The following is a 27,654-nucleotide window of genomic DNA, read 5'->3' as shown; positions in this document are numbered from 1 at the left end:
TAAAGATACACTTTTTAAGCAAACAATGGAAGTGTTTCTTTTTATTACTGAACATTTTTATCGTACAACTCCTTCAGAATGTCACACTGAGTGCTATCTCCAACTTTACTGGTCGTCACTTCACAGAGATAATCCTTTTTACAGTCGTCGTTGCACTGAGTGTTTATCACTACATCAGAATTCCGATACTTGAACCTAAAAAATTAAATCTACAGAAACTCGTTGCTAAAAATGTCATGTGGCAACATCGCAAAAGTGACAGGACTCGTTGTTGCCACATGATGCATAAAGTATAAACTCCCTCTTACAAGTGGTACATCTCCAAAAGAGTGTGATTCTTGGCCATTCTTGGTAACAGCTCACTAAAAGCTGAAGGGGCTAGGTTCTGCACATCAAATGCCTCCCTGAAACTGTAAATCTGATACCATTCTGGATCAGAACCGTTCCTGACCTCATTGGCTTTCGTAAGATTGAAAGTCCACGCTTTCTGGTCAATTAAATCCTGAAAAACGTGTCAAAATTAAGTGAAACGTCTTGCTAAGTCTATTGTAGGCTTACAAAACTGTTGCTATCGACACTCAGAATCTTAAAGCTCGGATTAGATTTATCGGTAACCACAGAGGCACCGTTAATGGCAACGCTGATGGCCTCAGAACTATTGGAGGAATTGTAATAAACCACAAATTGGTCCTTGTGCGTATGTCCGTTAAACTGGGCCCCAATAGTGTTTGCAAATCTAAAATATGTATTTTATTAAACAGGAGAATATAACTGTCAAAATGACCAAGATGACATGCCTCAAAGAAAACTATGCCTACACTAATATAATGTTATCTAATCCGGTTTTTTTGGCATAAAACAGGATCATCATTATCTGTTCCAGTTTTGATGTTCGACACGGTTTGGCAATTAATAATACTTATCGCGAAATCCACGGATTTATCTCTCGCTCTCTTTTTCCCCCGTCGCGTCCTCTCTGTTTGCCCTAGATAAGACCAGTACGTTTAATTGGAACGTAAAACATGATAATTTTGATCGGCTTAATTGCTGAAACAACTCCAGTATCGAGGGCTCCGATGTCTGACTTCCTTTTTATTTTGCGCCTACCGTATGTGGGTAAATATTGGGAAAAGTTGCGATAAATTTTCCACGATTTTAGGTGTCAAAACGGATCATCTGACCAAGATAATTAATTTAATAACCGTCTCCCTCTCTCCATCCAGAGAGAATATACGGAAATAAAACATTCAACCATGAATGACAGCGTTATCTAGAAAAGGTTCATAGTACAACAACAATAAAAAGGCCGAGAATATCAGCTCTTCTCTGTCATTCCAGAATGACAGAAGTGGCATAACGCACAACGTCTCTGGAGACACGTAGAATGTCAGCGAATGTTCCGAAATTATGGTCGGCCGAGTATATAAGTAGCCGTACCGCAGATGACAGTTCAGTGTGTCCTGAGTTAGGTATTCCTTTACCATGTGAATTCAACTTTAGTATTGTAGTATTCTTTTTACAGTTATAAGACTTATCTAACTGGTTCATTGTTTAAATCTATTCAAGGAAAATGTATTGCCTGTCTTCTATTAGGAACTACCTCTCTCTTCTTTCCTCTTTAGCACTTGCCTTTCGCAAAGTATAAGCATTTCTACTTTCAAGATGGCTACAATTGCCCAGGGTTGTATATTGATACGATTGACACTGTGACATCTGTCAAAATGGTTGGTTTTTTGTTTTCTTAACAACTCCAGTATCGAGGGCTCCGACGTCTCACTTCCTTTTTATTTTGCGCCTACCGTATGTGGGTAAATATTGGGAAAAGTTGCGATAAATTTTCCACGATTTTAGGTGTCAAAACGGATCATCTGACCAAGATAATTAATTTAATAACCGTCTCCCTCTCTCCATCCAGAGAGAATATACGGAAATAAAACATTCAACCATGAATGACAGCGTCATCTAGAAAAGGTTCATAGTATAACAACAATAAAAAGGCCGAGAATATCAGCTCTTCTCTGTTATTCCAGAATGACAGAAGTGACATAACGCACAACGTCTCTGGAGACACGTAGAATGTCAGCAAATGTTCCGAAATTATGGTCGGCCGAGTATATAAGTAGCCGTAGCGCAGATGACAGTTCAATGTGTCATGAGTTAGTTATTCCCTTACCATGTGAATTCAACTTTAGTATCGTACGCTCAATATTTCATTGTTTAAATCTATACAAGGAAAATGTATTGCCTGTCTTCTATTAGGGACTACATTTCTCTTCTTTACTCCTTAGCACGTGCCTTCCGCAAAGTATAGGCATTTCTATTTTCAAGATGGCGACAATTGCTCAGGGTTGTATATTGATACGATTGACACTAACGGCTGTCAAAATGGTTGGTTTTTTGTTTTATTAACGTTGCCTATGATGATCGACGCATACAAGTGGAGCCATCTTGGTAATGACATAATAACAATCTGTTTTCCATGATAAATGACGGCCATTTTTACTACGTTGCCATACAAAATGACAAGTGACAATTATTATGGGAGGTAAGGTCGAATTTACATGTGTTATCATTATTACGAAATATGTTAAAATGAGGAGTTTTCAGTTATTAAAGTATCTTAGTTAATTACTAGTATTTTATTTACTTAACGTACGATATGACATAATACAGTGCAGTTCGAAATATTGGCACTATTTTTAAATGGGACATAAGTAGTAGTAAATTAATCAGTTGATTAGTTTCTTGCCTCGTTTGTTTTAATTCAGACCTAACGATTGGTAAAAAAACGCTTAAATAGTCCGCTCTCCCTCCTCGTTCTTCTTCTTCTTCTACAAGTTTACCTATATAGTAAACACAGAGTGCTCTCCTTTTACATAGTCATTCATAAGTCCTGTAATTAGTCATCTCTCTTGTTTAAAATCCTATTCAAGTCTCAATTGTCTTGAAAGAAAGACAAGTCAATTGTACGCTTCTAGTAATTTAATGCTTTCGAATGAAGTCTTTCTTTTTCCAGAAATGATCAATCCTGAAACTCCTAAGCAACAAAATATGTTTCTTTCCTCGCTTTTTCACCTCATAGATTCATCCTTTAACTCTTTTTTAACCCAAATTGTGAAATATGTACTAAAATTGCTTTGTACGTAGCTTCTATACTCTTCTATTCTCCCTCTTGTATACTGCAAAAAGTTAAAAGTTTCCTTACCTCACCTCAGATGGATACATCTTATATCCATCAAGACGTCTGAACCTCTCACGAATTTATTAGCACAGCTACACGAGCTTCTCTCAATTTGGTGCATCATCAGGTCTAATAAGGCAACACTAAGAAATTTCTCTATTCTTTAGATCAAGAGTCCTAAGCGCAAAATGACCAACAAAACTTCGCTCTACCATCAGTCCCAATTTCTGGTTCGCAGTATCAATTTTAGGGCTCAAGTCATCACGACTGTATACCAAGAGGTATTTTATTTAAGATTTTCTTCGACTTGTTTAAGCCTGATTAGACTAACAATCTACAATAACACCTCTAAGGAATCATCTCCTGAAATAGACTTGGATACTCCCAATTCACTAGCTGAGTAAACTAGCATCCAATTGAAACATTTAAGTAAACCAGACTAGAGGAAAATTGGAGAGGGTTAACTCTCTTGCAAACCATCTTACTTTTCTGCATGTCTATTTCTTGTATTAATCATTTATTGGCTTCAGCTGGTTGGGTTTATATAACTGGACGAATATCCTTGAAAATATTAACCTTATTAATTAAAAAAAGTGAGTGGTGTTCTTCATTGTTGCAACAGCTCCTTCTGAGAGGTCTGCTTTGGTAACTTTCTTTTTCGAACCTGGAGACTTTAAAAAGCCTAATAGACCTTTTCGGTTCTTTATGTACTATTTCATGAAGATCTTCAGGTTCTGCTAATGGCTATGGGATCTACATCATGAGACACTTTAACTTCCTTCTAGCAGAAATTGTTGGTATTACTCATCTCGGCAAAGGTTTCTTCAAATAAAACTGGTTATGGTAACTCCTTGTCAAGGCTTTTCTCCTTATCAGGGCCTTACGATCTTTTTCAGAAACAGCCTGTTGCTCTGTTCTGCCTCTTTGGTGGACTTATCCAGTTACTTCAGTTAAAAGTAGACTCAATTAAAGGCCTCCTACCTTAAGAGACTCAACTTCTAATTCAATGAACATCTTTTAACCCTTCTACTTGCCTGAGAGAGAGCAGAATAATCAAACACAGATGTTACAGCAAGAACTATCATAAAGCATCGGCTTTCACTTACTGTATCTAGTCAGTAAAAAATCTCCTGAGGCCTCTAGACCCTAGGAAATGTCTGAAGATGTTAACATTAGCTGAGGATTCTGATACTATTTACAAATTATATTAAAGTACCTTTGAATGATTTTATGATATTCCCTACTCCAAACGGCCATCAAATCACTTTTCCCAGTAGGAATGTGAGTTAGTATGTGAACCACCTCATTGTTCTCCTCTGCCTCTTTTAGAGTTTCAACCAGCCATGCTAGTTGACCCATTGGGTCAGTATCGTTCTGAATCAACCACCTAAAAAAAATTCCCTCTTTAAATTGTGGCATTTAATAGAGCTTGCTACTAACCAGTTCATGGTTTGAGCCACATTCCCATTTAAACCCACAATTCTAAACCCTTCTCTAGGTGACACAGAATAGTATCCGCCCTTCAATAAGTCATTCTGCGCAGAATCGGGTAACCACTCAGAAAACTCTGAGGCGATTAGCTTGTAGAGCCACTCAGTACTTACAGCGGGATCCACGACCTCACCAATGGCGTATCTAAAATAGAATATTCACTTTATTGACTCGATTAACTCTTGCAATATATCCTCACTTACTCATTGACAGGGGTAGGCTCATGGTTTCCCAAAATGGGATAAATCGGCACCCCTTTGAAGCTCTCCTTCAGTTTCTGGAAAACGGTCTTCATGAGGGCCGTATTAGATTCCACAGAGGTGCTCCATACTCTGTGACTCACTATATCACCCGTGAAGTAAACATAATCAAAGGACGCCATTTCACTGGCTTTTCGAAAGGTTTCATCGACAAGTGCCTCGGAAGTATCAGCATGATAATATTCCGACCAATAGCCACAGGCTGTACCTTGCTCTACAGCACCATCTGCTTGATCAGATTGGCAACAGAGCGGCTCGGAGCAGCTCTTTGTTTTACCTTCAGTGTAGAGAGGATCGAAATGAAGATCGGAGATGTGGAGGATGTTGAATGTTTGTTCGGGATCTGATGGAGACTAAGAGTGACAGTCAAAAGATTATTTTTCTTGAAAGATTTTTTGTCAAGGTACCTTTCTCTGAACTGTAGAGCCTTCAGGAACATCTACAGACCACTCGAAAACGGTGGAGCTGCACCCGTTGCTTTGCAGAATAACGTCGCATATTCTTTGCCCCTTTAGTTCGGGATTTGTGTATACTAGGTAAGCAAAAATTGGCTAAAAAAGTTGTGCTTTTTTTACGTGACCACTTTTTACGAGATATTATTTACCAAATTTAATTCTATAACTCCTGTGCATACTCGGGCGGTTTCGATGCCTAAAAGGGTGCAAAAGGCTTCCGCTTCCAGGGCAATCACGTCTAGAGAGACGTTGGCTCTTACTTCGTCGATTAGGAAGTTCGCTACGACGTAACAAAGGGAACAAACGATGTCATCTGATGGAGAGGAATAAAAGAAATCTTTAGCTTAGAAGTTGTTTATTGAATTAAATGTGTAATATAGAAATAGATTACAAATTAATAACCGCAAATGAACAACTGCATTGGTTGAATTTACAGAGAACATTACAGGAGCTTTAGATGTGAGTAAGGTAAGCATATTGGTGTTCGTGGGTTTAGTCAGCAGGAACCTTTTAAGTTCAAACGTGCTCGTTTTAAAAAAAAACTGGTACTGCTGAGCTGCTACAAAATTTTGTCCCGTTAGGTAAGTTGGTACTATAGGGCAACCCGATACTACATGTGAAATAGGAATGAAAACTCAGGATCCACCAATGTTGCGTCGACTTTGGCATTATAGATTAGTCAACTGGAGACATTTAAAATAATTTCTCTCTTCGGTTCCTTGGACTAATGTATGTTTTAGCATCAATGATCCTTCAGCGTTTGCAAGTTAGATAATTTTGAAAGTTGACCTTAAAATTTAACCTTGCTTTTCAGGCAACAAACCGTGGTTCCATAAAAGTTGCACTAAGGCAGTCAATAACACAAATGCTGCTTATCGTAAAGGGTGCCGAGACCTGAAAAGTTGATTTTCTTGGTAACGAAACTAGCAACGGCACAGCTAGCAGACATACAATCTGGATAAAGAAACACAGAAGCTGTGTCTAAGTTTACGACGTACGATAAGAAAATTTAGAAAGGATTTTGCTACAATAGCTAGACCTCTCAGATCCTTAACAAATAAGGACTAAAGTTTAACTGGTCTGAAGAACAACAACGTGCTTTTGTCTTGCTTAAAGAAAATCTTGTTAGTAGCAATATATGATCCAGAATGCAAACAGAGGTTCATTGCGATCCTTTAAAGTGCGGCATTGGGAGTATTCTTCTGCAAAACCAAAAAAGCAGTTCTCTGTTGCCAGGCAGGTATTGTAACAATATAAAACCAAAGAATATATCTTTGACGTTAAACATCGACCTGGTATTAAGATGATACATGTTTTTTTCATCGAGAAACAAAAGGTGTTGGAAAACCCGTAATTTCCGTAGGCGAATTGGGTTTTAATGGCTCAACTTCAAGACACGAAAAGAAGAAGTTGTTTCAGGATGTAGAAGATCAAAGGCAAATACTGATCCATTTTCATGGTAAGAGTCACCTGGCTTTAGACAAGACGTTAATAACCCTTTGTAAAAACTATTGATTTCCAGGTATGCGTAGATGTAGTAAAAAGTATATTTTTAGTGGCCTAGAATGTTTATATCACATAGAATCTAGAGGCAAGCAATCAGGGTACTTAAATCCCATTAAAAAGATTGCCGAACCATTTGATACTTTACACATCAACCAGTTAGAGGCCTTTGTAAAATCTAAACGTAAAAATAACTGTCTCATCGAATTTGTGGAAGCATTTACTAAACTTGCTCTCATGAAGGCAGTATATTAAACATTGGTCCAATATATCAAAATCCACATTGGTGGGTTCTGTTCCTAATTTATTGGCCCAGGTTATTGCCAATATGCCAATGCCAATATTGGCAATCACGTCTAAAGAGACGTTGGCTCTTACTTCGTCGATTAGGAAGTTCGCTACGACGTAACAAAGGGAACAAACGACGTCATCTGGAGAGAAGTAAAAGAAATATTTGGCTTAAAAGTTGGTCCTATAGTTGGAACCTTTGGTGTGATGTTCAAACTACGAGAAAGTTTTACCACTAACCAAAACCCTTTATTTTTTATCTCGACACGTGTTTCGCTAACGATGTTAGCATCTTCGGGAGTTTTAATCTTCTCCTGAATATAATCTCCTTAATAATCCTTAATCATCTTCGGCAGAAGATTAAAACTAGTGTTCTTTGATGCGAAACACGCGTCGATATTTAAAATAAAGAGTTTTGGTTAGTGGTAAAACTGTCTCGTAATTGGGCTTAAAAGTTGATTATTAAATTAAATGTGAAATATTGAAACATCAGATCACAAATTAATAATCGCAAATGAAGTAAATCAGGGTTTCGTAGTGGTCACTTTTGCAGAACTGCACTAGCTGAATTTACAGATAACATTACAGGAGTTTTAGATGAGAGTAAGGCAAGTATATTGGTGCTCGTGGGTATAGTCCACAGGGACCTTTTGACTTCAAACGTGCTCGTACCACGTTTTTCCGACTGGTACTGCTATGCTGCTACAAAATTTTGTCGCGTTAGGTAAGTTGGTACTATAGGGCAACCTGATACTACATGTGAAATAGGAATGAAAACTCAGGATCCACCAATGTTGCGTAGATTTTGGCATTGTAGATTAGTTAACTGGAGACATTTAAAACAATTTCTCTCTTCGGTTCCTTGGACTAATGTATGTTTCAGCACCAATGATCCTTCAGCGTTTGCAAGCTAGATGATTTTGGAAGATGACCTTAAAACTTGACCTTGCTTTTCAAACCGTGATTCCATAAAAGTTGCACTAAGGCAGTCAATAACACAAATGCTGCTTATCGTAAATGGTGCCGAGACCTGAAAAGTTGATTTTCTTGGTAACGAAACTAGCAACGGCACAGCTAGCAGACATACAATCTGGATAAAGAAACACAGAAGCTGTGTCTAAGTTTACGACGTACGATAAGAAAATTTAGAAAGGATTTTGCTACAATAGCTAGACTTCTCACATCTTTAATGGTCTAATGGCTAACTGGTCTGAAGAACAGCAACGTGCTTTTGTCTTGCTTAAAGAAAATCTTGTTAGTGGCAATATATGATCCAGAGTTGCAAACAGAGATTCATTGCGATCCTTTAAAGTAGGGGTTTTGGAGCATTCTTCTGCAAAACCAAAATAGCGGTTCTACGAGTATGTGACCAGGCAGGTATTGTAACAATATAAAACCAAAGAATATATCTTTGACGTTAAACATCGTCCTGGTATTAAGATGATACATGTTTTTTCATCGAGAAACAAAAGGTGTTGGAAAACCCGTAATTTCCGTCAGCGAATTGGGTTTTAATGGCTCAACTTCAAGACACTAAAGAAGTTTTTTCAGGATGCAGAAAACCTGGTTTACCTGATGTTACCTGGCTTTAGACCAGACGTTAACAACCCTTTGTAAAAACTATTGATTTCCAGGTATGCGTATATGTAGTAAAAAGTATATTTTTAGTGGCCTAGAATGTTTATATCACATAGAACCTGGAAGCAAGCAACCAGGGTACTTAAATCCCATTGAAAAGATTGCCGAACCGTTTGATACTTTACACATCAACCAGTTAGAGGCCTTTGTAAAATCTAAACGTAAACATAACTTCATTTTTATGAAGACAGTATAATGGACCAAAGTGGGTTCTGGGTTTTTAATTTATTAGCCGAGGTTATTGCCGATTTTAGATTACCAAGGAGAGTTACACCAATTTGAAGAATATAAAAATTTAATCATTAAACACGTACGTACTCAATGCAATAGCTAACCCAGGAGCAGATAGACACATCGAAAGGTATAATAGAACAATTTTACCATCATTGATGAAGAAGATAAATTGGAAGAACAAGTTGCAAAAGTAAGAGGGTAAACTCAACACAAAAAAGTCGCCTTATGAACGTTTATTTGGATATTATACGCCAAGAGAAGTAACGAATACTTTATTGGATAACGAGGTCACCTAACAATTAACTAGAGATATAGTCAGTAAAAGAATTACTGACAACAGAGCAAAAGTAAAGCTCGATTTGATATCAAACGAATGATATTAATCGATAATGAATGTTCTAGTAAGAAATGTACAGGTAAATAATCAAGGTAAAAGTAAAAACGCGTAAAAGTAGAAACCAACTGAGATTCTCCGTCATGCCAGAATGACAGAAGTAGCACGTCGCACGACATCTCGAAGGCTAGCGAGAATCTTCCGGAACAACGTTCCGCCGAGTATATGAGCAGCCGCATCGCCCGTGGTTGTCAGAACAGTGAAGTAAAGTTCGGAATATTGGCGCCAGATTTAAATAATTGTAAACAAATATCTCTAGTAGTTATGTGTGATCGTATTTTTATAGTAACGTGTGTAAATAAATTAGTTGACTATGTTCTATTACTTTAAGTCATACCTAATAAATGGGACAAAATGCTAAATTATTTTCAAATTTCCAATCCGATCTTAATATTTTGCAAAAATATATAAGTCTATAATTGTTTCATCAAATGTATAGTTAGTTTTTTTTGTTCTTTCAATTCGATATTATTAAGTAGCCATTTAATAAATGTGTTTTTAATATAAACGTTAATTTAGGAGTAGCAGTTTATCGAAACTAAACAAGCTAGAATTCGCCCTTTAATATTATTATTCCTAATAAAGACATGATTTATTTATACGTGTCAACTTTATTGCATTTAGTTTTTTATATGATTTTCATCCCAAAATATATTCATTTATGTATTGTCCCAATTCCGTTACATAAATAATGCATTGCTTACTTACCGCTTACTTCTAAGGGCTCATACCCAATTTCGCCCTTTTCCTCCCTAGTAAAGAAATAAGGTAGCTGAATCTGTGCGAGTGTTTCATTAAACCGCTTTGTAAACGTTTTCAAACTTTTACCCTCAATTAGATTTTCTTCTAATTGAGTTATCAAGTCTAAAATTTTTTTATTTTTATATATTTTATATATTTAGGAGTGTGTTTGTTACTTACCGTGTTCAGTTGTTAACTCACCACCAACTACAACACTCAGACACCCAATAAAAACCAACAACTTAAAAGTCATGTTGCTCCTATACCAATAATTTTTTTTCATAGTCACTGATCTTATATAAATTTAAACTAATTTACATACATATCAGATTCTTATTACCATTGTTTTAATTATTGATTAGATTATTAGAGGTAATAGATTGCGCAACACAAATTGCTTGTGACATCATCGTATACACAAGCATACCCATCCGTATATCAAACAAGTGATACATGTTGCGCAACACTGTTTTGAATGTGTTTTAAGTTATTCCCAAAGTGGTGACGCACTTAAGTGTGTAGGTTATGAATATAAGTGTGCGTAATGCGTAATTTTTATTTTACATTTATATCTTTTTTGGGTGGTTTAAGTGGATTTTATTTGCTTATAATATCTCAAGAGTGTAATATAGCATGGACTAATCTTAATATTAAAATTCAAATTTGCCGCCAAATTAAATACGATCAAATCAAATTCAATTTGCCATAATATAGTGATGGTATTTTTTTTACTCTCATGTTACTTCACTTTCTTCCTCTTACGTCAAATATTTTATGCTAATTATTTATTTTATGCGATTAAATGTGAAAAGAAAGCAATTTTGACACATTTCTTTAGAACCCTGATAAACCCAAAAATCGCATATTATGCACATATTTGAAAAGGTTAAAGGAAACTTGAAGGGTTAAAGTCTCTAGAGTTAGAATCAAACACTGATACCACTTTTAAATAATACGATTTATTTCTGTTCAAATAAAGTTGATAAACATGAGCGGCTTCTATATCCGAGCATGGAGAAGCCACAGGATGAATTAGAAACAACAAAAACCTTTCGATATCAGTTAAAATTCAGCGTCTCGGCCTCTACCTGACTCTGTTAACAGCGGAATAGAGACCAAAAACATGAAAACAGCAGATCTCTCTTTTCTGACCCTACCATTGTGAGACAATGACAAAGTTTGCTCACCATCATTCACTTCTCATCACTACCTAAGTCCGAAAACTCTAAAATCTCAGTTATGAAATTTATTGAGTCCTTTAGAGTGCAGGAACCCCATTACGAAACTTCTGTCAGGTTATATTTACCATACGAGCTAAGCATAAAGTCTATGTGGAAATTTTACATTGCAATTACGAGGTGCTGTATCAAATCTTAAAGTGAAGGAATGTTTCTTCCGCAACATTTCTAACGAAAAATATAACTTGGGATTTGGTCCCAAGTTTCGAATAAGTCTCAGAGTAGATGTTTGCTCCAAATGCTTAGAACTTGGCGAAAAAATGAAAACAGGAAAGGAACCAAAGCCAAGGTATTTTTAAGCCAAGGTATTTTTTCAAACGCTGCAGGAGGAATGAGATGCATTGCTCACTATGTCTTTTGACTTGCAAAAGAATATGTACCTACCAAAGGTGCCAGACCAACGAGCCTACTTCGTCAGCTGAACTTCTAGAACTTATTACAGTAGACAGCTCACATGCTGCATTAATAAAAGCATTGTTCATATTTATTATTGGAATGAAATAGAAAGGCCCAAAAACTCAAATGAAATTACCAGTGGCATTTTTCACAGACTATGTCAATCAGATTTAAAAGGTATTAACACTGTCTGATGGTTTGCTGATGGTGGTGACGAACAGAATAAAAATTCTATATTAATGGGAATGTTATCAAAATAGCTTTTATCAGTTCCATAAAATATTAAAACTGTTAAAGTTATCTTTCCTGTTGTAATAAATCAAGTTTAAATTTCCCGCCCCGCGCCACTTAAGATGATCGCCCCCGTCCTTGTCAACAACGTCAATAGACCTGTTCACGTAATTTCTGTATGTTCATTAGGTAACATGCATTTCTCTATATTTGTGACTAAGACTACGATGTAACTAAGACTACGCTACAATATCGGCGGTTAAAGAGGTTTGACATATGTTCTGTTAGAGGCATTGAAAAGCTTATTGCTCGTGTATCGTCAGGTGAATCTAGCATTAAATATTACGTTACAAACGACGAAATGTTTGACATTTTGCATGATGCACATTTAGCTATAGGACATGGCGGTAAGCACCGTATGGAAAGCGAATGTAAAAAAAAGTACAAAAATATAACTCGAGATGTTATTAAGTTATATCTGCGCTTGTGTGAAGGGTGCCAAAAGAAACTGAAATCTGCCATAAAAGGACTTGTGGTTAAACCAATGGTTTTTTCGGAGATGAACAGACGTTGTCAAGTGGATCCAATTGACATGCAATCCCATCCGGATAGAGAATACAAAATTATTATGGTGTATCAGGACCACTTAACTAAGTTTGTTCAAATACGTCCATTAAGTAGAAGAGCCTGGTAGACATATTTTGTATTTTCGGCGCCCCATCTATATTACAATCGGACAACGGCCGGGAGTTCGTCAACCATGTCATTGAAGAGTTATGTACGATGTGGAGTGGCTTAAAATAGTCCATGGGAAACCACGTCACAGTCAGTCACAAGGCAGCGTGGAAAGAGCAAATCAAGATATACAGAACATGCTTATGACGTGGATGATCGATGAAAACTGCACGCGATGGTCAGAAGGTCTAAGATTTGTTCAGTTAATGAAAAATAGGGCATACCATGATGGGATAAAACAAGCTCCTTATGCCGTCATGTTTGGGCATGATATTAAAGTCGGCCTATCCACATCAGCTGGTAAGGGAATTTGGTTTAGGTGAACAGCCTCAACAAGAAATAAATATAAACCAGTCTCAATCACAATCAGTTAGTGACCCAGAACCAGACAATTTGCAAGAAGATATTACTGAAGGTGGCAATATGGAAAATGGCAACAATAATTATCGAGAAAACGTTAGTAATACAGAAACTTCAGAAAATCAGAGCAAGTGTGTAGAGTGTGACAATTTAAATACATCAGGGAATATAAGGTGTGAACTTTGCTTGTACCAAAGGAAAATACAGTCAAACAGACTAGACGCAAAAAGAAATTTAGAAAATCAAGCAAAGAAGATGAAAGCTTTATCTAATTCAAAGTTTCCCCCATGTTCTGTTGGAGATACAGTGAGAGTAAAAATTCCAGACGTTGATCGAGGAAGGGGTGATTTTAGAAACATTCTCATGACAGTTATCGAGAACACTGACGATGATTTGTATAAGCTAGCGAACAAGAGAGGAACTATCGAAGAAATGTTTCCCAGGAACCAATTTTCTGTGTGCAATGATCTGCTTATTGAGATGGAAAGTGTATCACCGGAAAAGAAAAATTTAAGACAACTTGCAAACGAACAGTCACTTTTAGGAGGTCAAGGTTATAAACCATGCAACTGTAAAACTAAATGCATGACCAATAAATGTAAATGTAAAGCTATTGGAAATCTTTGTAACTCGAAATGTCACAGTAGCTTGTCTTGTTTGAACAAATAGATTATATTATCTTTTACTTTGTTAGGATACAGTTTTAGTGTAACCTTTGATTTGTAAAATCTGTTTTTTTAATTAAATGAATTTCTCCAAATATTTATGGCGTTATTTTTTAACATTAACCACGCCAAGGCGGATAGAACGCGGTTTACCCGGGTAAAGCCCGAAACGTGTACAATTTTATTAATATTTTGGACTTTACCCATGTTTTCTGGGTATTGTGCAGTTTATCCGGGTAAACCTAAGTTTAACCGTTATTCTAACTTTACCCGTAACATTGATATTAATTACAATGAAATGTATAGATTGCTGAACATTGACAAGTAGGAGACTCGACGTAAAAACTGCGATATTGTCACAACATACAAGATTCTTAACAATGTAATACAGTCTCCTGAGTTGTGTCAGCTTAATTTAAATGTTCCTCCTACTACAGTGCTCAGACAGGCTAGATTATTCCACCTTGAACGACATAATACACTGTATGGTGAAAACTGTGCAATAGGTAGGATGATGATTAACTCAAATAGTGTCAGTATAGATTTGTTTCATTGTTCTCTGAGTTCACTTCAACGAATTTTAAAATCTGCTTAAGTGCAATATAATTTTATATCTTGGCTTTGCTTAAAGTGTCTTCTTTTCTATTGTAGTTTCTCTGTTTTAAACCGTTGTTGTCCTTATATTTTATTTAATTTTATTGATGTTACCTGTTATCTGATATTTATGCTAGATATTTAATGATAGTACTAATACTCCAAGTGCTTTATTGCGATATAAAATCTTATTTCATTGAATATTTTATATACTATATTTATTTTGTAAATTGGTTAATTACCGTAATATACTGAATTGAATTGAATATAAAAAATTATTTATTGAAATTGTCTAACCAATCAGAGTTATGTCGGACCATCGTATGACGGATGCATGAAAAATCACCTTAATGTTTTTGATTTAGCTACAATTTCAATTTTAATTAAAAAAAAAGTTCTTCTAGTAGAGACCCTTATTCGCCTTCTAATGCCTTGACTTGAAACGTCACATGAACATTGTTGATTGTTCATTTAACAGGCAGTAATAAAAATAGGGTTATGGTATAGTAATAGCCTTGACAATGATAGTGACATTGACAATCTTTATTATGGTGCTATTTGGTTGTTTTATACGTTCACTTATATAGCCACCTAATACATGTATGTCGGTATAAGTAGCTTCTAAATAAACTCCCCTCTTAATCACTGACAAAACAAGCGGCAATCACTAAACGTGTCAGGAACACGCCACTCCACTATATATTAACAAATTTATCCTGTAAATATGGTCCTATTTACTGGCTGCCATCAGCTACAGATCCTAGTTAGCATATCCGGTGAAACTGAATAAGCCGCCAGCTATACTATTACCAAGAGGTGTTGTACAGCTATAAAGAGTAATTATTAGTTTAATGGGGATGCCGGATGACAACATTCTCTATGGGTAATCAGGCTTAATAAATGCAAAAGTGGAATATTATATGAGCATAATTTTATCACCAAAGGGAAATTTTGATTGGGTGTGCTTTTGTATTATGGATATGTCTGTTTATGTGGGCTTTATGTTATCGCACCCTTCTGCCCCTATAAAATGGCGTTATTAAATTTAAAATTCGGCGTTTCATAGCTAGCACGTTAAAACGTATTATTTAAAAGTGATGTGTGACTCTAATATCAGAAGTGGGATTGTGCCTCATATATCAGTACAGTATGTTCTTTTTGTTTTGTTTTTTCGCGAATCATTGAGCAATTGGCCTATAAGGGAAGAGATTCATCTCAAATACTTTTGGCTGAACTAGTTAAACCTTTAACGTCACAGCGATTTGGTGAACAGGTAGATAAACCCAGAAATGGGGTAAAGTAAGTCGAAGCTCTTAAAATTCAGACAGGTTGATTAAATGTTCAAACGTTATCAAGAATTGATCGATTTTCATTTTGTATCGATTTTAATGAAGCTTTTATACCAAAGAGAAACCTTGCTCATATGTTAGAAGATGCAGTTAAATTTTCAAGTGCTTTTCTAAACACCTATGAAACTTAGGTGCATGAAAAATCATAGCAATATTAAAAAGAGTTCACGTAAAACGGAGTGAGACTAACTTGATAAAATTATTCGTTTACTGTACTATTTCTGATTTATTAGTGTTTTTCTCTTCATTTGTAGAACTTCTTCGTAGGAATGAAAAATTGCAGGATCCGACACTTTCGATCAAGAGGAAATACTCTTTCACTGACAGACAGACCAGTGGATCTGCTAAAGGGCCTAAAAACCATAACCCAAAAGTTTGCAAAAAGACAAATTATCGTGCTAAAAATCCAAACAAAGCTACTCTACCAGTCAACTTGAAGTGCCGACTAAATTACACGTTTCCGAAACTCATAGTGTTTGCGCCAAGAAAGGTCACAATGTGTCAAATTGTTTCACCAAAACTGCAATTGAGAAACTTCGCAGTATTAGCCTGGGTACAACTCTTCAAAAACCTGTGGGTCAACAAGAATTTCTACTGATGGTCACCAATTTTGGGCTTGAACTTACTCTTCTAGTTAATCTTGCTCTCGGTAATCTGAAGGATTCAATTGCCTTAGTTTATTTGTATAACATTTTAATCCCTAGGGCGACTTCGGAAGAGAATGTTAATCATCTTTGATGCGTATTGGAGCACTTAGTATGGCAGGTTATTTAAATTATATTAATATTAAGAAATTCCGTTTCCTACAATCGTCCTTGGAATATCTAGTAAGATAAGTTTCAAATGAAGGCCTAAGACTAGAAAAAATCAAAGTTCTAGTCACTGGTCAAGCAAATTCATCAATTCATGGTTTTTGGCAGGATTCCCAATTTGCTAACAGACCAATATGCATCACTCGTTCAACAAAACAGGGTTTACCATGTCAATAGGGGCAAGAGTAGAAGGAGGCACCCAAATATGTTATCGATTGTTTAACGTCCAGACCGTTACTCATCGTATAGAACCAAGAGTTGACAAAAAATATGAAAAGCAACAGCAAAATCATCAAAAAGTTGTCGTATATACAGCAGAAAGACAACAAATAGTGAAGCCAGAAGAAGTGAATACTTTGGCGATAATATACACTTTATACGGCACAAATTTTACCGTTGTCACCGATTGCAATTCAATTAAAGCTACAGCTATTAAAAAAGATCTAGTGCCTCAAATATCTAGGCTCTATCTCTAGAGATCGTGTACCCAAGGAAAGTAATCTTCCTCATGTCTATTCTCTATGCAGGAATCCCTTCAATGCAATTCTTTGAATCAGGCATAATAACTGATCATACATTGACGAGAAAGGAAATAAAGAGATTAAAAGTTACAAAAACTGAGGGATAGCAATCTTGATTCAAACCAATAAGTTGAAAAGAACGAAATGTCATCTCACAAATACGTCAATACAGAAAGAACGTTAAATTTGCAATGGTTCGTTCCCAAAGAAGCGTACGAGTTATACGAGTCGATTGCTGAACATTTTTAGTTTCTACGAATGCGGCAATTCATCAAATATTACATATAACATTTCGTTATTTGTGGTTTAAAATAGACGGGGACAAGACCTTTACAGGGATTTGTGTATCTAGTCCAAATTTCCAAGGAACCATTCCATACATTGCATTTAAACTGCCTGGGACCATTACCCATATTAACAGAAGGCTTTAAGCATATTTTGGTTACTATGGCCGCGTTCTGCACTTTGTGAGAAGCTCCAACAAGTTTTATCGTAATTTGGGTTTTCTTTTAAGAATACAACTATTCCGAAGTATTTGGATTTCGTTACTCCAGATGTACTCCGAACAAATTGACTAACTGTTTAACTCTATATAAGCTTATTTATTAAGCAATGTGTCAAAAGATCTAACACAAATACGCAACCGTTACTTAAACCGACAACGAGTGGCTGAAAGACTGTTCGCAACCTTGAAGATGTCAGGAGGAGAAGGAGGTTCCTTGAACGTTGAATTAATCATCAGCTGATTTTGTAGTAATGCACATGGTCTTTATTGGACCTTATAAGGTAGTGAATAGTCTGTAAAATACTCCGAATGAAATTAAGAATGTTTGAACTAATATTATTACCCTAGCAGCCAAGGAACAGCTTAGTCCATGGCCCAGTGGTTCTTAAGCCTTGATATGAGGTTGATTTTATAGTTTTTTTTGGAGTCAGGGGGTGACTAGAAGTGAGTACTTTTTGTCACTATTCCATAGTAGTAGTGTCAAAAAAGAGAGATCTGCTGTTCTCATGTTTGTGTTCTCTACTTCGATAGTGATCGAGGCAAAGAAAAGCTGAGTTCTTTTCATGATGTAACGAGTACTTTCTCTGAATGCATTTCGGGGATTATCCTTGCTTTACAGGTTCATCTTCTGGTCAAGAGGACAAGAAGAAACACTTTTTCTTTCAAAAAGAAATGCCCTTTTACTGATAGATAAACCAGTGGATATCCAAAGTGGAACTAGTGGACACCAAAATGGGACATGTATAGACAAATTTGTAGTGCTAAAAATCTAAAACCATCATCTGACAATCAAAATTTCCGAAGCTCGCAGTTTTTAGAGAAACGGCGCAGTATAAACCTCTGTAAAATGTTGTCCAAAAAGCTCCGGGTTCAACGAAAGTTTTTATTGAGAGTTACCAGTTTTGGACTTTGGCTAAACCTGTTGTATTTCAAAGATTAACTGCCCTAGTTTATTTTGACGACCTATTAACCCTTAATGCGACTCCGGAAGATGGTTTTAATCATCTTTGACGTGTATTGAGAGCACTGAGTATTGCAGGATTTTTTTTAATATTATGAAATGCCATTTTCTTCACTCATCCCTGGGAAGAGAAGTCTCAGGTGAAGCATAATACGGTCATGTGTTATATTTGCTTTCAGCCTCTCAATATATGAACAAATGGTTCCATATTTTGGTCGATATGCTTGTAAAATCTTTATTAAGGCTAAGCTAGTGCGTGTCAGCTTCAAATTATACCACTTATAGATATTTTAGGTTGTAAGCTCACTTATGGTTATTTTGTATTTTATTTATTTGTAATCTATGTCCCTCCTTGCACAACCGAGAGAGACTTTGAGACCTTGTGTAAAACAATTATGTCACTGGATCTGGTCCACACAAAACGCGTTATGATTGTTGGAGATTTTAATGTTCCGTCTTATCAGACAACCGAAGCTAGCAGTGTGCAAGCTTTTGACCAACCTATGCGAGATCCTTGGTCTTAAGCAGTTTAACAATATTCCAAATGTTAATAATAGGCTTCTTGACTTTGTTTTTTCAAATTTCGACGTCAGTGTCATCAAAAGTATATCACCGTTTATTGACGAAGATTTGCATCATCCTGCTTTGACAATTTCTTTTAAATCGGCTTCCCCTCATAAATATAATCCTTCTATAAGTTCAAATAATCTACAGCAGTTTAACTTCAGAAAAGCAGACTTTCCACTCATGTATAATTTGTTGCTTTATGCAGACTGGTTGTCCGTCTTGTAGTCTTCTGACGTTGACAGCGCTTGCAAGGAACTTTACAAAAGACTTGATTCAGCTTTTGCTGCTTCAGCACTTTTAAAACAACGAAGACGACGGCGATTTCCAGTATGGTTTTCAAAACAAATTATTTCTAATATCTTTAAGAAGGAAAAAGCATATCGTGATTATAGATCCTCTCCAACTGAATTTAATCTTTCCAGATACAACAGGCTTCGTCAGACAGCAAAATCTCAAGCCCGTGAGGCCTATAACTCATTTGTGACCCAAGCCGAGGAGAACATTGTCACTGATCCCTTATCGTTTTGGTCTTTTGTTAGAGCTAAGAAAGGTCACTCTTCACTTCCGTCTATCATGTGCGATGCCAATGGTAATTCTTTTCAAGGAACAGAAAACATTGTGCCAGCTTTTGCTAAACTTTTTCAGAATGCCTATAAAGATCCAATCAACCTCGCGGAAACCTATCCTCCTTCTAATTCCTCAGACCTCATTGACATTCTTCCATCAATTACCACTGAGGAAATTATTGCTGCTAGTCGGAGGCTAAAAAACAAGTTGACAGCCGGTCCAGATGGTGTTCCAAGTTTTGTGGCTAAAGACTGCATATTTGTCCTTTGTCATCCTTTATTTTGTTTTATAACAGTTATGTCTTAACATCTCGAAATGCTGTGTGATCTCCTTTCACCGAACCAAGGATCATGTTTTAATCCATTATAATATTACAATATAGATAATCAAATCCTCTGTAGAAGTACTTCTATTAAAGATCTAGGGGTTGTATTCGACGATAGGCTCACATTTGTGCCACATATTGAACAGACAGTGACCTCCTCGTTGAAACTTCTGGGTTTTGTCATTCGAAATAGCCGACTCTTTAGCAACTCAAACTCAATAAAACTATTGTACTTTTCCTTTGTTAGATCAAGACTGGAATACGGTTCCTTGGTGTGGTGTCCTTTCTATGAATGCCATGTTGGCTACATCGAGAGTGTTCAGAGAAGGGTTTTAAAGTTTCTTATGTTTCGTGAGGATGGAATATATCCTGTTAGGGGACATGATCATGATCTGATGTTAGGTAGATTTAATCTGCAATCTCTGGCCATGAGGAGAACAGTTCATTTTGTAACATTCTTATGGAAGTTGGTCAATAATCAAATAAATTCTCCTCCTCTCTTGAACGATATTCTATTTCATGTACCACGATTTGCTTCTAGAGCAAATATCACTTTTGCTTTAGATCGCGCCAGAACTAACATTAGGTTTCAGGATCCCGTATATCAAATGTGCAGAATTTTTAATTCAGTATCGTCAACCTGTGACATATTTGTATGCCCCATAAAGGATCTAGTTTTGTCTCTGACAAAACAACAGTTACCATAATTCCTTTTCTCTTCCTTTTTTCCCTTGTCCCATGAATCCCTTTCTTTGTTCATTCTAATGTTAATTTATATCTCCTTTAATTTTGATATATACATGATGTAACTATAGTAATTTATAAGTTTTCCTTATTTTTCTTTCTTTTTGTTATTTAATTTATAGTAATTTAATACTTGTTTACACTTTCAAAACATTAATTGTAGATTTTCCTGTAACTGGGCTTTGCCTGTTGGAAATAAACGGCTAAATAAATAGATAAATAAATTATGGTGCTTTCACTCATGTAATGGTTACCTACTCTCCTGTCCCATATGCCGAAGCCAAAAAAAGAAATTTGGAGATAGGTCTTCGAGAGGACGTTGTTATGAGGTTATTATCTGTAGTGGATCACAAATCATCGCATTCTTTTTAAAAAAATTTTCCATCTTTCAACTTTTTGCTTATTTGAAACAAAAAGGCATTGCATACTTTAGGTACCAAAACGAAATATCTCAGGTAGATTTCAAAACATATACAGCTCTACTTCTTCTACAAGCTGATATTAGTAGACCTGTAAGAAATTTTAGTTCGATGATTTGAGATTTAATAGCCAATGCCACCCAATGCATCTTAACACTCAAAATTTACGCGCAGATGTTGAATACATCATGTACCATGTTTACACGCAACCGTCAAGGCGCATTAGCGAAATGCGAATTAAGATAAAACGTATGCGTAGACACCCGTTTTCGAGTTCCTTATTCGCATTATTTTAAAACGTTTTAAGTATGTAAATAATCTAGCTGTAATGCGTATTAAAGTTCCGTGTATACGGGAGACGATCCAAATTCGCCTTAATTTTCAGTGCTGCCAACTAGAGATTTGAAAACCGAGACAGGGAGTAAAAAAAATTTCTATGATTTGGTTGTGGTGTGCCTTATCGCCTATAATTAGATATATTTTGCATATGCCAAAGTGTTTTTGTTATAATTCGCATTAGCCGCTAATTCGCATTAATGTCCCCTGTAAACTTAGTAATTTTCATACAATATATATCTGTAATAAGAGTAATATTCATTTGCATACTGGTTGGTTTGTACAATGTCATCAACAATTATGAGCAGACTATAGGTACCAGTGGTGGCAAACTTTAGAAATATTTTGGGTTTTTAGGATAGCACATCTAGGAAACAATAGCTTTAGAGTAGATTTATTTCTGAACAAATTAGGACATTAGGAAATGAATCTGCAAAGCTATAAGAGATATAGATGAAGATGTAGAAGGCCTTGACAATGACGTTGATGTTGACAATTCTTGTTATTGTCACAGCCACCTCTTCAAAAACGGTTTAGCATGTGTTTATACAACGGTTTAAAGAACAGGTTTTAACGTTGACGTTATCCAGTTATTTTTTATTGCCAACCTAAATAATTTATCAATATAAATTACTTAGGTTGAGTAGTAAAAATATATCTAATGAACGAATATAATTCGTTAAATTTTGCGGAAACATGATAAGACGCACTATAACAAAATCAAAGAAAAAAATGTTTTCTTCCTGTCTCGATTTTCAAATCTTTGATAGTTGGCAGTACTGAAAATTAAGGCGAATTTGGATATTCTCTTGTATGCATGGAACCTTAGTGCGCATTACAACGAGATCATCCACATTTTTAAAATAAAAAATAATTCGTATTAACGGTTATGTATCAACATGGTAATTGTAAGTTTTTGATAAAATAGCTATTTATGTATCAAGGGCATTGTAAGGACGATAATTCCCGGAAGGTGGAAATAGTAAGCTAGGTTTCCGCCTGATGGGCATTAGAGTCTAACAATGCCCGTGGTGCATACAGTATTGTTTTACCTAAAAATTGATTTTTGTGAACAAAAATAATTTTAATATTAATTAAAAAATAGGGTCTACCTGTACAGTACCTACCTGTACATACCTACCTACAGAAATTTATCAAGTGACTTGCAGTGATTATTTAAGTTTGACAGTTGTTAGTCAGTTGGCAGTTTTTGTTTAAATATTTGCTTAAAATGGAAGAAATTCCACAAAATATAAGAGAAAAGGCCATAAAAGCGACCGAAAATCTTTTGCCAGTTAAATCAAGGCAACAGTATGATCGGGAGTATGGCATATTTGGTATTTGGAAAGATGCCAACGCAATTGTTCAAATAACCGAAACCGTTCTAATGGCATATTTTCAGGAACTGGTAAGTTATTGATTTTATTTTAATAGGTACATATGTTTAACAAATTTTAATATTTTTAGTCGGAAAAATACAGTCCGAACTCTCTCTGGACCAAGTATTCTACCCTAAGGTCTACGTTAATGATCTATAAAAATATAGACATCTCGCAATATCATCAAATCAAATCAAATCAAACTTCTTTATTTGCCCAATATATACATATACAAATTATACACAATCAATTTTACAACTATATACTATATAACCCGAGGACAAAAAGGACTACAGCGCGACCATAGTGGCCGATAACACAAAATACACAAATCATGTGAATTTGTGCGCGGTAACCCTGTATCACCTAAACTATACATAAATAAGTAAATAAGTCAATAAAATTTTCAATGGAACAGCAAATGGCAGAAAAAAAGGGCGAAAGGCGTGCGCGAGACAAAACAAGGGCAGTTAACAGTAAATATATTAATTTCACAGGATATCCTATCTTATTTTATTTTATTTTTGCGGGAAAATCTGACAACAGCACAGCACGCATGGCTTGGAAGAAATGTAGGTTATTTTTTTTTGCTCATTAATAAGAAATTGCTTAGCGTATTTTAGGAATCTTTTATAAGTAAATTCCTTTACTTTATCTGGTAAATCATTCCACAATGTAATCCCTATAAATGTAAAAGATTTCTGAAAAGCTGCAGTGCGATGTTGAGGTACCCTGTATTTATTAACAAATCTTGTATGATGCTGATGTAAAAATGGATTAAATAACGCTGCAAGGTATGAGGGTTGTCCAGTTTTTAAGATTCTATGTAAAAAAGTATAAAAATGAAGTTTTCTACGGTAAGTCATATTAAGGATATTTTTATATCATACAGCTGTTTTCTATTTTTTGTATTTGGTGTGGTAATTGCATCGTCAAAGATGAACCATAAACCACATCACCGTAGTCGAATAGCGATAATATTAAACTGTCACATAATTGATACTTTATTTTGGATGGTAGCCATTTTTTAAAATAATTAAGTTTTTTCAATCTTATATAAGCAATTTTTAATTTATTATTAATATGTGCTTGAAATGTTAGCGAATCATCAAAAAGTATACCCAAATTTTTCACCTCTGAAACTGAGGCCAGAGGCATATTATCTATTTGTGGAACAAATAATTGCCTAATTCTCTCAATCTGATATTTAGCATTAAAAAATGGCCTACAAGATTTAGAGGAGTTTAGTTTTAAATTATGATCATCGGAGAATTTTTTTAAATTATTCAAGTCCGTGTTAAATTTGTCAATATTTTCGTTTACATAATCTAAAGAAAATGAAGTGTATATTTGAGAATCATCAGCATATTGTTGAATTTTCGAGTTTTCAATAGAATTGCTTAGATCTGCAACATATATGGAAAACAACAGAGGGCCCAAAATTGAGCCTTGAGGCACACCTGTGGCAATTGGTACAAATTCGGATCGAACGCTTTGAAAATCTCTCACAATTTCCACACAAAAGGATCTATCTATTAAATATTGTTCGAAAAATTTTACAGAATTATCAGAAAGTCCATAGTAATGAAGCTTGGCTAAAAGCATATTGTGGCTAATCGTATCGAATGCTTTGCTGAAATCGAGAAATGCCAGGCAAGTTATTAGTTTCTTATCTTCACTGTGACGAACATCATTTAAAAGATGATAACTAAACAAGTAGAGGTGCTGTAACCAGATCGGAATCCTGACTGGCTCGATGAGATAAAATTTGACGTGTTTAGGAAGTCGTACAATTGTTTATTAATATGTTTTTCAAGAAGTTTAGAAACTACCGAAAGAATACTGATCGGTCTTAGATCCTTTAGTCCTTTAGGATTCGTATATTTAGCTAGCGGTTTCCCGGTTGCTTTTTTCCATGAAAATGGAAAATAACTTTCTAAAATACAGGAATTTATTATATTTAATAAGGGTGGAATGCAGTATGGCAAGCAATGTTTAATATCCCTCACTGATATACCATTATCGCCAATTGCCCCAGTGGATATACGATTCAGAATCTTTAACAGGGAATTCTCGTCTATAAGCGTAAAATTTAGTTTGATATTAACATTGGGATGGACATTTAAACGATAAAAAAAGATTTTGTCATCTGACGCAGAGTTAGGAGCTTGAAAAGTAGATGAAAAAAAGTTGCAAATCTGTTCTGGATCACATAATTCATTGGGAATTTCAACTGTCTTATTGGATGATATATTTAATTTTTTAGCATTGTCCCATAAATCTTTTCCTTTTTTTGAAGAAAATTGCTTAAAATAAGTAGTTTTCTCCCGTGTAATAGCATGTTTTGTAAAATTTCTTAACTGTCTATAATATTCTAAGTTACCCAAAGTTTTGTTTTTTAAATATTTCTTGTGTGCCTTATCCCTTAAACGCATTCAAAGTTTTATGTTATCAGTTATCCAGGGCATAAAATTTTTCTCTTTAACTAATTTTTGGTGCGTGCTTATTTATTAAATTTAATATATTTGTATTAAAAATATCTAATTTTGTATCAATACTGTTTGTGAAATAAATTCCTTTCCACTCTATTTGCCATCGTCTCATATCTTTTTTAAAAGATAAGTCGAAAGGATATGTCCCGAAGAAGTCTAAAGTTTTGGAAGGAGAACAAGTAATAAAATGTATTAATAAGGCTCCTGATGATATCTACTTGGTACACAAAGTCATATTGGTAATGGGTGTTTTTGGAGGTTTAAGACGAGATGAGTTGGTCAAAATGACCATTGATGATATTGAAGATAGAGGAACGGTCTTGGTTATAAAGGTACCAGAAATTAAAACTTCAACTTCAAAAAGTTTTACTATCATTAAAGAAGATTTAGGCGCCTTAAATTTAATAAAAAACTTTATTTCCAAAATAAAAATTACAATTTTGAAATGTCCCGGAAAATGTAGCTGACCCCACTATAGAATGGTCGGTGTTTTTTGTGATGGTAGAGGTGGCAGCACTAACGCTATTTTGTATAGTTTGTAAATTGTCCATTAAAATTATTTTTGTATAAAATAGATGTTTATTCTTTATTATGAGAGAAATGATAAGCAATAAAATTTCCGGGCATTATCATAATGCCCTAGGTGTGATAGAAGGTATTATTGCTACCATAACATATTCCATTTCTAAAGTATTATAAATCAATAATAGATAGGTAAAACATAAATATATATAAAACAGTTCAACTTTTTAGTGATGCACGTCCGATAACAACCGGAAGTAGTTAATTTTTATAAGCAAATATACATTTACAGTAATAGAACCCGCAAATATACAAAAATCGAGAAAACTGCAGTAATATATTTTCGCACAACAACAACAATTAGCAGGAGTGGAAATTGTTTTTCTCGTGACGTAATCAATAACGTTTCGGTGCCTGAAATCCGATAGTCCATTGTTTGTACATGTTAGCAAAAGTCCAATTTTCTATTACATCTGAGCTAACTAAACCTTTTAAATGCAGACAATTTTTTTACTCCACCGTTATTTCGAAATATGGTCATTTTTATAATAATATAGCAAAGCACAATTGAGAAAAAAAAGGTTAACGTATAAAATTATATTCTGGTACTTACTTTGACTTTTTTGCCGCGCTTTGCGGCAATAGCCCGTGATTTCCTCCGTATTCTATCCAGATGGGACCGTTAACGTTAAACCGGCGGGCAAATTATACAACACGATAACGCGAAAATTCCCCTAGATGATATCTCGATATGATGTTATATTCTGTAGGTGTGTATGAAAAAGCTGTGAATTTGAAAATTTTACGATAAATTGAAAAGTTCTTTTAAACGTGCAAAGACTCCCTATATAATTTCCTTTTTCCCCTCTTCCTTTTTTAAATCTGTCAAACGTCACAATGTGATTTAAATTTAGGCGTGCTTAAACTAACTCTTGACGTAAGAATAACAGTTTTAGATAGACCATCTTTTTAAATGCGACAGCCTGTATATTACTCAATTTTTGGATTCTGCAGAATATTCTCAACATATTTCATGTACAATATTCTATAATAATTTTCAACTGTTACGGAAATATTAAGTGTTTTTTGTTTTGTTGCAAACATTCGGTATAACACCCTCAGTACTTATTTTCCATTTGAGTACCATTTCAACATATAACATACCTTCTTACTCATATGAAATTAAAAAAATAAAATAAACTTATGTTCTTTACTTTGGATTAAGATGCTTGGCCTATCCAGTGTCATAGTCGTTGGAATTTCCTTAATTGCTTATCAAAAGAATGATCCATTTAACCAAAACTCAAAAAATATTAATTCTACGGATGAATGGTTATAGAGATAACACGCAGGCACAAATGTAAGTTGCCCGTTTATTCCATGAAAATTTATCCAACACCAAATTGGATATTAGGCTTGAACTTGAGGAAAATCTACATGCTTCTGGTCAGCGCCAATGTTCGATATTAGCCATTCACCGATTATACAAAGAACATAAAATGAATCCCTATAAATTGATGCCAACTCCGAAACTCATTGAAGACAATTTTGATAGGAGAACGGATTTTTAACGGATGAACAAATAATGACAAAATTAGATAACGATGAGATCCAATTAGAGCATGTTTTGTTTTCTAATGACTGCACACTTCATGGTTATGATAACAAAATTGCCGTTATTGGTCTAAATCCTGACTGGATGAGAACATCATACCCAATACCCTGAAAAGGTCAATGTTTGAGCAGGAATT

At 35.1% G+C, this 27,654-nt stretch overlaps 2 protein-coding genes across 4 annotated transcripts in view; both read right to left on the bottom strand.

Moving 5' to 3' along the window:
• Nucleotides 1–26,732, bottom strand: part of LOC126738661 (transient receptor potential-gamma protein) — a 298,445-nt gene extending 271,713 nt beyond the window's left edge. For all 3 annotated transcript variants that reach the window (XM_050444089.1, XM_050444091.1, XM_050444090.1), the window contains exon 1: nt 26,517–26,732. The gene's annotated coding sequence lies outside the window, so the exon portion shown is untranslated. The remainder of the gene's footprint in view (nt 1–26,516) is intronic.
• Nucleotides 12–10,531, bottom strand: LOC126738667 (sphingomyelin phosphodiesterase-like). The gene is made up of 10 exons (XM_050444100.1): nt 10,366–10,531; nt 10,153–10,308; nt 5,537–5,700; nt 5,340–5,483; nt 4,876–5,285; nt 4,622–4,816; nt 4,398–4,568; nt 559–736; nt 309–502; nt 12–195 (listed from the first exon to the last, which is right to left on the bottom strand). Exons 1-10 carry the CDS (start codon nt 10,466–10,468, stop codon nt 45–47), a joined length of 1,866 nt encoding a protein of 621 aa, XP_050300057.1. The 5' UTR covers nt 10,469–10,531; the 3' UTR covers nt 12–44.
• Nucleotides 26,733–27,654: the final 922 nt, after the last annotated feature.

The sequence above is a fragment of the Anthonomus grandis genome, chromosome 7 (assembly GCF_022605725.1).
Source record: "Anthonomus grandis grandis chromosome 7, icAntGran1.3, whole genome shotgun sequence".
In the NCBI taxonomy this organism is placed as follows: domain Eukaryota; kingdom Metazoa; phylum Arthropoda; class Insecta; order Coleoptera; family Curculionidae; genus Anthonomus; species Anthonomus grandis.
The sequence above is the reverse complement of the archived record's forward strand: the minus strand, read 5'-3'. Positions and strand labels throughout refer to the sequence as shown.